The sequence below is a fragment of the Strongylocentrotus purpuratus genome, unplaced genomic scaffold (assembly GCF_000002235.5).
Source record: "Strongylocentrotus purpuratus isolate Spur 01 unplaced genomic scaffold, Spur_5.0 spur5_scaffold_10, whole genome shotgun sequence".
NCBI classification, from domain to species: domain Eukaryota; kingdom Metazoa; phylum Echinodermata; class Echinoidea; order Camarodonta; family Strongylocentrotidae; genus Strongylocentrotus; species Strongylocentrotus purpuratus.
Genome location: NW_022145595.1, coordinates 11,426,736 through 11,438,409, shown reverse-complemented (window position 1 = coordinate 11,438,409; position 11,674 = coordinate 11,426,736). Strand labels below are relative to the sequence as shown.

General features: G+C 35.9%; 1 protein-coding gene across 1 annotated transcript; it reads left to right on the top strand.

Moving 5' to 3' along the window:
* Positions 1-337: 337 nt before the first annotated feature.
* Positions 338-6,482, top strand: LOC100891780 (ubiquitin-conjugating enzyme E2 D2). Its single transcript, XM_030979493.1, has 5 exons — positions 338-545; positions 1,556-1,619; positions 3,232-3,341; positions 4,062-4,167; positions 4,747-6,482. The coding sequence occupies exons 1-5, from the start codon at positions 522-524 to the stop codon at positions 4,887-4,889; spliced, it is 447 nt and encodes a 148-aa protein (XP_030835353.1). The 5' UTR covers positions 338-521; the 3' UTR covers positions 4,890-6,482.
* The last annotated feature ends 5,192 nt before the right edge of the window (positions 6,483-11,674 follow it).

Sequence of the window (11,674 nt, the reverse complement as noted above, 5' to 3'; positions counted from 1 at the left end):
GGGGCCTGCATGTTAATTATAGTGGGATGATGCGGATTTTTTTTTTTGTCAGCCCCCCCAAACGTTTTTACTCATTACGCCACTGGTTACATGCATGGGATCAAAGTCATTGCGAGTGAATCGTGAGCATAGAGATCTATATAAGAACATTCTGTATATAGATCTCTATGATCGAGAGTATTCATTGCCTGCGTACTTACTGTGACCATATTGCTGGTAGTATATCTCTATGACTGTGACCTATCAGTTTTTACGCCATCGTCCGGAGCGCGCGCGCGCGCTTCTCGAATCCCGTGCTGTACATTTGTACATAGAGCTAGATACAGCTAGCAGTACTACGTGTGTTGTGCAAATGTTTTTGTCGCATGCGAATTCCCCATTAATATTATTCATTGAAGTGGAACGCAGGCTTTTAACGTGAGAGAGAACCTCTAACCAAGATTCCATGATCAACTTCTGCTAGTATTTAAGCATTTTGTGCTTTTTACGTTCTCCACAAAGTATATTTATTGTACACCGCAATGGCTTTAAAAAGAATAACAAAGGTAGGCCTACGTCTTCATTCAGTATTGAATTTATGTCATTCTTGTGAAGACTGAAGTGCAGTCTCTGACGAGTCTGAGTCATGAACTTGAAGTTGCGTGGTGATCATGGCATGGATGGTGATGTTGTTAGTGATCTAGATAAACATGATAACAACTAGAATAGACCCAATGCTTTGGTTTCCTTTACTTGTCTTTGGTTGTCCTTCGTGTGGTAATTAATATTAGGTGGTAAATTTCAGGTGTGTGTATGTGTGTGCAGGCGGGGGGGGGGGGGGGGGGGGGGGGGGGGGGGTTAGACGGTAATTTTCAGGGGGAGTTGTCCTTGGGGGGTCATTTTCCAGGGCGTGATTGTTTTAGGGGTACCATTGCAATTGGGGAAGGGGGTATTGTCCTTTGGGGGTTATAGTCCTTGGGGGATTATTGTCCTTGGTTGTGGGGGGGGGGGGGGGGTGGGGGTAATTGCCCTGATACGGTCTTGAAAAGTTGGTGACATAGTCAGACGGTCTATACAAATGAAATACCCATGAATAAAGTCCACCGACTTTGAAGCGGTGAATCTATGGTATTTAGCGAGGATTATCAAAACAATGGAACTATTCACATGTTTGTTGCTCCAGCCAGGTAACACATGTAGGTAGGTCAACTCAACAAAATGTGATAACTTTTTTATTCATATCATTTTGATTCATATCATTTTGATTTGGAAGATAAGCAGCCATTTTACTGGGTGTCCGGTATCGAAAATCATCAAGTAGTAGATTAATTAAGTGACCATACTTGCTCAAAATTGATGTAAGATATGGATGCAGTTGCAAGTGTAAATGTACATCTGTTATTTGATGAATTAAATTGAATTTATTATGTCATTATTGACAAATGTACATCAAATTATGTTTGAACAAGACAAAATTGAGAAAAGAAAGAAAACAACTTGAGTTTGAGTTTGAGTTTGAGTTTATACTTGTACTATATAGACATTTCATCTCTTTATATTTTTGTCGTTTTGATAGGAACTTCATGATTTTGACATGGATCCTCCGTCGGCATGCTCCGCTGGTCCTGTGAGTGATGACTGTAAGTAGTTTGTTTTCAATATTTCTGTATCTAGTTTAAAGGTAAAGACCAGTATTGGAAATGCTCCAATTTCAAAAAATGAAATGGAAGCTCTTATTACCTATCATGTGAAAGAGTATGTTTTGACTAATACATGATGATAACAATTTTGCCAGGAAACCGCCTACTAATTGATGTATTTGATAAATTAGTTTATCTATTGGTGTGTGAGAGATAAACGCACATGTCGCGCATGTGTGCGTAGTCCCATATACATCTTTCTGTGTACAGTGCTTGTTACTTTACCAAGACTGGGCCAAATTTATTATGATTTTGATGACTCCTGAACCTTGCAGTGCACACCAATACTTACATGCTACATGGTCAACTTTTATTGATCCATTCCACACTTTTCGTTCACATTTGCAATCGCATTACCAGAACTCACGTTCATCTTTAATTTCACTGATCCAAACTTTTACATTTAGCTTTCCACTTTGTTATGCTTCAGCACACTCCTGACCTACATTCATTATCAGATGTCTGTTAAGCTCTTGGCTTCTATTGTTCTGTCCCTAATCATTCATCCTCATTCAACATTACCTGCCATAGCACCACACACACACAAACACACTCTTTCTATGTCTTGGCTATTCAAGCTCACTATAGACACATGGCACTCTATCTTTCCTTAGGCTTTCTATTGGTTACAGTACTTACTTCATGTACAATCTTGTGATTGGTTGTTATTGTTTTATGGACTGCATGTCACTGTCGGCCATCTTGGTAGTAAAATATAGCAGTGCAGCTCAAGTCAACAGTCATGTCAGACTAGTTTGGTCTTGTCTGAGTCTTACAATAGCTTATCATACAGTAGCTACTATATATTGTATATTAATCAAATTCGGTTAACCAAGTTCATAAAATCAATTTTTTTTTAAAGTGATGTCGTTATCTTTTGTTTAAATATTCACCCTCATATTGTCCAAACACTTGTATTATTTTAAAAATTTCTTAAATATGAACTAGATCCAATGAATATTAATTATTCTATGATAAATTTCACTCTTCCAAATTATTTCCTTGAGCCTACCCACTATTAATAATTTTTGTAAATTGTGTGTAACCTGCATGAATCATTTTTTATTCAGCTAAATGAAATTACAGAAATGTATCGGAATTGATTAAGATTTGCTCAAATTGTATTTATATTTGTATTTCTTGATTTTGTTTTATACTTTTGTGTATCATTAATCTTGTTTTTTTTTAATTATCTGTAAAACAATGATAGAATTCAGCAATCTGGCTGGGAAGATACTTTATTTGGATAAATCTTGACTCTGAAAGATAAAATTCTGTCCAGTCTGGAGACCTACTAATCTATTTGACCACTAATGATGAGTATGAATTGTAAAAGGCATTTCATGGAAAACATTGTATAGTATATGCTCTGCTGTCATCTATTTTGATTGTTGGGGGGGGGGGGAGAGATAAACCAAAGATTTACAACTTTGTAGGATTTCATTGAATTAGATGCTGGTCTTTATCTTCCTATTCTGAATTTATATATTACAAGTTCTACTAAGGCTGATGAACATTATCAAATGCTGTTGTCTGTTTTTCTTTGTTCTAGTATTTAATTGGCAAGCCACGATTATGGGACCAACAAACAGCGCATATGAAAGTGGTGTGTTTTATCTCAATATCCACTTCCCCGCAGATTATCCTTTCAAACCACCAAAAGTAAGTACTGCAGACATAAAACAATTTTAATTTTACAAGTTGAGTTGCTATTCAATTTTGAGATGTTAAACAAAAGTTTGCCTCTGTTTTGCTGTGACATGACTGTGTGCAATGTATTTCACTATGCATAACCTACAAAACTTGAATTAAATTATTGTATGAAATGATTCTATTATATGAAAAATTGGCAACAAACCTGATCAAAAGGCGACGAGTTATTGAACGATTTCTAATAGGTGCAGCCAAAGAGTGTAATTCTTTTCATTTTAGCTCTACAATTTTTTAACATTGTAATCAATCTAAAATTAAATGACAAAACGCTTCAGTAAATGCACTTTGTAATGTATTCCCCATCCCCTTCCCTTCTCCTTCCCTTATGTTTTCTTTTGTATTGGGGTTCAGATTTTCTCTGCTTTACTTTTCCTTTTTCTTTTCTCAACAATACAGTGTATACTCTTTAAGGAGTTGACCTTCATAATGCCAATTGCCCTTTTTTTATACCCCACATTCCCATAAAAATTTGATTGCTCCTTCCCATTTTTTAATTTTTATCAACCTTTTATCTTTATATCATGTATATCATGTTTGTATGTTCATTATTATTTTTATGGAGAGTGAAATAAATGAAATGAATACAATACTAGTTAGATTGTGTCAGGAGGTGTGCAATGCTGTTATGTAAACTCTGTTCTAAAAATGTTGCTTTACATTTACTTGCAGGTATCATTTACAACAAAAATCTACCATCCAAATATCAACAGCAATGGCAGCATCTGTTTAGACATCCTCAGATCACAGTGGTCGCCAGCACTCACCATCTCAAAAGGTAAGGGCAAGTCCGACCTATTTTTCCCCTAGTTATGGACCACTTCGCAGGTTTCACAGTATATCTTATGACTTTATCAAGCTAGTAGCTCTCTTAGAGGTTGAATCAGACACAACATCAAATGAAATGAGAACAAAAATTGGGTTCTAGGACAATTACCCCCTGGGCAATCGCCCCCCCCCCCCCCCCCCCCCCCCCCGTAAAATTACCCCCAGGATGAATATCACCCCGAGGACAATTACCCCTGAGGACTACCCCCCCCCCATCCCCCACCCTGAAAATTATCCACTCAAGCAATCACCATATGGATTGCATGGTTTGCAGATAGAGACCCTCCATATCATTAATGTCTTTAAACAAGATATTAATCTACATTTGCCACACTCCACCCAGGATGCTTGAATGGGTAAAAAAATGTTTGAGAAAAAAAATCGTCCTAGGGAAAAGGTACGGTACTTGTGTTTTTGCAGAGTTAACTGTATGTTATGTTTGATATATCTTCCACGATCTATCATGGGAGAATTGTATTTATCATTGAAAATCTAATTTTCTGAATTTCTCTCTTCCTTCTTCTACCAGTTCTTCTGTCAATTTGCTCTCTGCTAACGGATCCTAACCCTGACGACCCTCTGGTACCTGACATCGCCCGCGTCTACAAGACGGACAGAACCAAATATAATATGATCGCCAGAGAATGGACACAAAAATATGCAATGCTCTGAAGATCGAACTAGACGGAGGGGAGCAGGATTGAGGGTGAATGTCTAGCTGTTCTCAGTGACCTAGCCAACCAACCAGCAGGCTTCCTGGACCCTCTTGCCCATTGTAGGGGTCAGGGGTCAGAGGTCAGATAACCTTGTAGCCAGCCTTGTTAAACCAATCCTATGCCGGTCCAATTATTATTACATTTCTACTCCTAGCTTACTTAGGGTGCGTTCAAGCGACTTTTAGTGACCGTGATTCAGCAGAGTCACGATACAAAACGCATCTTTTTCAGCGTTTTATGTTTGCGTTTTGAAACACGTTTATTTTTACGACCGACGAAAAATCGCTTGAATGTAACAGTGTTTTGAACTAATCGTCTTTAAAAAAAGGGTTTCTAGGGTGATCTTAAAGTGTCGCTTGAACGCATCCTTACATATCATCCAATATTGCGATCGTAATCCTTCTTTTCTTGTCTCATATGAGGGTGGCCTCAAAGCAAGTTTATAATATCGCATCACGTACAGTTAGAGGTTTTGTGTCTTCTGTTGTGATATATCATTGAGAGTAATGATGGATTGATCAGAATTTGAAAAATGCTAGGGTTAGTATTTATGTATCCTCTTTAAGAGAAATAGTACCTTGATTGCAAGTTGTTTTAAAGGAAATAGGCAGGTATGGCATACATTAACTTCAGGACTTTCTTAAAACCAAATTGTAAGACACTTTGTTCTTCTTCAAAATCGCTTTAAATAGAAATCAGTATGGGAAGGTGCTCGTGTTACTATTAAAGAATGCTGTACTTAGTTATGTAATTTTGGTGTAAATGTACAACAGGTATACAACTAAGGTGTTCTTTCTCTCTGTAGTTACAAATGCAGCAAATATTTTGCTTCTTTTATGTATTTAGAGAAAAAAGCTTCTCTTATATTTTGCTGCATTCGTACTGCTTTGTATGTATTGATGCACTGTACAGAACGAAAGTGTACAATTATGAGATTTTACCGATTGGAAGAATGAGAAGTCTTTTTTTAACAAGCCAGGAATTTGTAGGATTCCATTGCCTAGTTTCTGTATATGAGGTGCTTCGGTCTCGCTTTCTTTAGAATTGATACTGACAGAAAACTGAAGTTAAATCATAAAAATTCAGGTAAATGCAGGATTGAATTAGCTTTGCTTACACAGTCATATCGCTATATGTGTTTTTTACACAGTTCGATGTTCACCAGCTTTTACTTCACCTGTTTTTCTTTCTTCTTAAAAACGTTTGGGAAGAATATACTCTTTGTGTTCTATGTATGCATACAGTTATTTTATCCTGATATTTACAAAAAGTTGATTTTTATCAGATGATATTTTTTAACAATTGATGTTACCTGTATAACCAAACCAGAGTAACTCATCTTGACTGGTGTACATCGTTTGAATAAAGTACATGTGTATTGCACTTTTAAAAAAGAGAAAGAAAAAAAAGTGACAGTAGCAAACCAAATATAATGTTGTGTATGAATAGTAAATGCTGCAAATCAAAGTAGATTCAAGTAGGATTCTGGGGAACAACCCTTGGATTATTGTCACCCCAGACAACTACCTTATGGAAAATTTCAACCCCTCCCCCCCCCCCCCCCCCCCCCCCCCCCCCCCCCCCCCCCCCCCCCCCCCCCCCCTCACCCCATAACAACAAAACCCTCCTTATTTAGATACCCTAGGCCTAGGTTAGGTAGTTATGAGGGTAATTAGGGTCATTTTAAAGGGGTCATTTTTGGGGGGTCAATCGTCATCAAGGGAACTTGAGAAAAAGGTGGTTCTCCGGATATAGAAGGGTGAAAGGCAACAATTAAGGAAATAAAATGCTTGGTTATGAGTTTGGACATCTCTCTTTTGCTATATAAAAAATATATTTTTCTCCTGAAATAGAAAACTGTACCATAATAGCTCTATATTCTCCTCTCGCAATACTTTAACATATCTAATTCTTGCCAGCAGTCTTGATCAATGCTGACTTCAATAACTCTTGTGATGTTTTTGGAGGATGTACTTGTAAAGAAAATTGAACTCAATATATATTATAATGCTAAAACTTGGAGAAGAGATACTCTATAAATGTAAAGCTGGTGTGAGTGTGTTTCTAAGAAGTAGAAATGACAGATGTTTGTATAGTGATTTCAGTAGCACGATTTCTCTCTTTTATCTTTTTTTAATTATTCTTGTGATTTGAACATGCATGGTGCTTTTGTGTGAAGAAAAAAATAATGTACTAGTACCTATCCGACCCCTGGAAATATGTTACATCATAGACAATAGCGCACGTCACCTCCTTATGTGTAGAAACATATTCTGAAGATTTCCTTTTTAGATTCATGAATCATTTATTTCATGGATTAATGTTGTTGAGGAAGAGAATTTTCATTTCTGTCGACCACAATACCTGTTAAATAGGCTGTCTGTTGTGGAAACTGAATTGCAATATGGATTGCACAGTTTTTGTTCAACAAGTGGGATTTGTTAATGTTAATTGGCTTATGATACTTTGGTCGCTGTCAGGTTTGTCACTTTACTTTGGTGTAGTGCTAGCTATGCAATCACGCATTTCAACTTCACAAGACCTGATTTTAGGCAGAAAAGATCATCATTGTTGCATATTTGTGTTATGCACTTGTAGAGTATTGCCATCACAATGCTGCTCTTTTTTTTTTGCAACTTGAGTCCTGGGCCCTGTTCATAAAACTTGTTATCAAGAACAAATGCTAAATTTCTATGATAATCTTGCCCTCAGCCAATCAAATGCCACGATTTCAGTAGCTTATAACAGTTATTGTAAATTGTTATTGATAACAGATTTTATGAAAATGGGCTCTGGTTCATGCTAACAAGTATACATTGAAAGCCTATAAAATAATGTTTTATAAATTGAAGGGTGCTTAAGTTTGTTTAGGCTTTGCTTTTGCCTTCTATTTTTTTTTTTTTTTTTTTTTTTTTTTGGGGGGGGGGGGGGTTGTTTTGTTTACTGTGTTTGTAAAGGGGTCAGGGCAAGGGGGATATCATGGGTGAACTCCAAACCTTGCCTAAGGGTGCTGTAAGTTGAAATTTATGAAATTACAAGTAACTACTGGTAGGTTTACTTCAGTTTTTACATCCCTTACAGAATGTGTACTACAGCCCCTCTCAGTCCGAGTATGTTGAGTCCAAGTTAAATTGATTTTTGAAATCTCATGGATTTTTTTTAAAATGTTTTTTTCGTTTAAAAAAAAAAAATATATTTTTGATAGTTTCCCCACACAAAATGTGATGGGGGTAGATTTTTAACACTCATGAAAATCTGGAGCGAACAGATGCATCAACACTTTATCTTTCTTACATTTGTTTTTAATTCTCTTGCCATTTTTATCAAAAGTGAAGTTGTAGTGTGAAGCTGAAATTGTGCATTTCTTTTAATCTCATAATTTATGTGATATTTGCAACCTTGATTTTAGGATTGAAACATGCCTGGAAATAGAAAGGAATGAAATTTCTTTTGTGATCATGGTGGCTGTAAAGTTAAAGGGTATATAATGAAACGTTAGTATAACATCATGAAGTAGAAATATTATATTCTGCCGAATGCAGAAATAAGCAATTAATGGATGAGAAATATGTAATGTGTCACTCTTTGTTTCTTTTCTGGGGTTTATTATGTTCCGTATTGTCAGTAATGTGAAAATGAAATTAAGCAAAATGACAATCATTTAAAAAATACAACTGTATATCAATTTAAGTATTGATTTTAAGAAATAGGATGTTGCTCCGTAGGAGAATCGACTATAGTGTGACAGATGATATATTTATTTCTTTAGTGCCATAAAAGTTTTGCTGCAATGTTAATGTATGATGTTTGTAGCCAGTCTGAAATATTTTGGGGGTTTGACTTGTAACATGACCACTCTATTAAGAATGAGTGGTTCTTGTAAGTCCATATTCTCCCGTATAATTTGATATTTAATAGGTTATGTTTGCTTTATTCATGTTACTTACATTTCTTCCTTTGTGAATCCTTTATCCTCTGTTGGTTTTCTGCTTTCTGCTTCCTTTGTAGAGTTCCCTATGAATATGTAATCTAGACAATCTTTGGGAAAAGCGGGGAAACCATATTGGTCTGGAGCTTGTGCTGAAGTAGTCGCTCTTCTTATCCATAAGATTTAAGTTACTTTGACAGATTTTGTTGTCAATTTATTTTTTTGCATTTTATAATGTCCAGTCATACTATATACTTCCTACTGGCAAAGTTTGGTGCATGGGCTAGGTGGGGTCAAATCGACCTGACCTTTAGGGTTCATTTTGGGGGCTCTGGGGGCCAAACCCGGTAGCTACGGTCAGACTGACCATCCTTTTTGTCATTGAGTTAGATGGTTAGTAACTTTGAGGGGTCAAATTGTATGGATAGAACTAGGTAACTATTTCAAGACAGGCTCCCAGATCAATGATATTTTGATCATTTTAAATTATGTTTTATTTAAAGTGTGCTGATTTAAAAAAAAAAATTATTTGCCAATTATTGCTGCCCATATTTTTGATTCATTTGGGATTAAACTATGGATGTATAAAGAATTCCTGGTTTTAATGTGTGTATCATTTCTTGTGTGGTTAAGGACTTGAGAGAGTTGCAAGAGATCAAATGATTCAATTTTGTGGACTGTATACATTTCTTTATAGAAAGTTCATGGCCTTCAAGCAAAGCGACTACGTTTGGAAACTGTTTTATCATGATATAAAAAAAATATGGTCATTTAGAATATTGCTGATTTCATGATTTTTAAATCTACATGGTCTGAATTGTTTGAAAAAGAACGATCTTTGACGGATTTACTGCTAATTAAAAAAAAAACGGCCTGAATTCATCATTAAGAAATGATTACTTTATGTGTCTCTCAAACAGCACAGAGATGCCTATGTGTGGGCCAACACTGAGTATAGGAAGTGTGGAAAATCGATTCACGATACTGGTAACTTATGTCTATGAATTATGAATTGATGGACAATATTGAAAACTTGTATGTTTCATATATTTCTTTTTGAGAATAGCGTTGAAGAGAGCCATAACTTATATTTTTTGACTTGCACTCAGAGTAAAACGCAAGAATGAAACAGAAAGCAGAAATCGATCAATATAAACGGAAACTAAAAGGAACAAGGCGCGAATATAACGAGCGCTGATTGGCTGTAAAATGTAACAGTAAATTAGGCTTATGCCAGCCGTTTATACCAGGAAATTGCTAGAATAATACGAGTGTCCGAACAAACTCTTTCTGTCTTTTTCCTTTTGATGACGTTTGTTTCTTGACCCTATCCAAACATTTATTTGCTCTTCCTAGCTTACAAAATAGATTAATTACGGTAATGCACAAATCAACTAATGACAAAGACATTTATTGGTGACAATGTTACCAAATGCTTTTAATCAACAGTTATCAATATCTTACAATAATAATTGAAGCTCAACATAGCACATATTTATTGCATGGTCTAAACACTTGTGTGATCCGACTCATTAACATAATCATCATGTAATAACAATGATTGGCAAGTTACACATCATTTAGAATTAGAAAGATTTACTCTTATAGGTTTTTTTCCTACTAGACTAACTCCAGGGGGGGGGGGGGGGGTTGTTTCACAAAGATCCTAAGTAGAACTTAACACTAAGTTGGACTCAAAAATTATGGACAGCCATTTGAGCCTTAAAATAAAATATATTCAAAAGCAGAAATTCAAGTATTTCAGACTTTTTATAAATTCCACATCCAGAACATGAAATCTCCTTGATGATAGGAAGTATGAATGACTTGAATCAACATTTTATGCCTTTCAAAATAACTTTTACAAAATATTTTCAAAGATGCTAACGGCCTTTCCATAATTTTGAAGTCCAACTTAGAGATAAGTTCAACTTAGGATCTTTGTGAAACACCCCCCTGGTACAATATTGTCTGTTCGGAGCCAGAAGGTCATTTAATGTGTGTTAAACTTTAGGAGTTAAAGGGCAATCCAACCTTTGTAATAATTCATTTATTTGAAAGCGGAATAAAAAAGAGAAACATAATGGCGAAAGTTTTGAAATAAATTGGACCGATAATAAGAAAGTTACAAGTGTTTCAAATATGAAATCACTAAATCTATGCGAATCGCAAATTGACAACTTGGTCATTTGGTCAGTAGATTGAGAATGTTTGTTGAGTACACGAGTATCATAAACAAGTTCCTTCTTCCTTGGGGCATGTTTATATATATATATATTGTGGGGAGCAGATATTAAAGGTGCTCTAGAATGAAAAGACCTTTCTGAGTCGTTCATTTTGAATAATTGGCATTTTAGTTATTTTGTGTGTTGGAACAAATGGGAAAGTTGTACTTAAAGTGACACTGCCGATTCAGCCAATTTAAAGTGCCCATACGTATCGTTCAAACTGTCACCAATCTGCTTCTCTGATTTTTCTGCTTTGGTCTACTTCTAAGGATGGTTTTCCCTTTAATGCCCTTCTGGCTCCAAACATACAATGAGTGGTTTCAAGTTGGGTGTTAGTGTTAAGTGTTTAGAGCAGTCAAGAGCTTGTAAATCAAGCTAAAAAAATTTGCTGGTGAAATTAAGAGCCCGATATTGACATCCATATCGGTAGCTAACACTAACACCGAACTGTAAATCAACATTTGCTTAATCCCTAGGGGCTCGTGTTAGTGTATAGGACATTTGTACGTAAAATATTAACACCAGCCACAAAGGTCGGTTCAGCAGACGACAATTTTGCAAAATCGATAACACCGGTAGCTACCG

Excerpts from the sequence above, each read along its gene's own strand:
- LOC100891780 (XM_030979493.1), top strand. The coding sequence starts at position 522 with ATGGCTTTAAAAAGAATAACAAAG. Across the intron at positions 546-1,555 it reads CTTTAAAAAGAATAACAAAG|GAACTTCATGATTTTGACAT; the intron begins GTAGGCCTACGT and ends TCGTTTTGATAG. Across the intron at positions 3,342-4,061 it reads ATCCTTTCAAACCACCAAAA|GTATCATTTACAACAAAAAT; the intron begins GTAAGTACTGCA and ends ATTTACTTGCAG.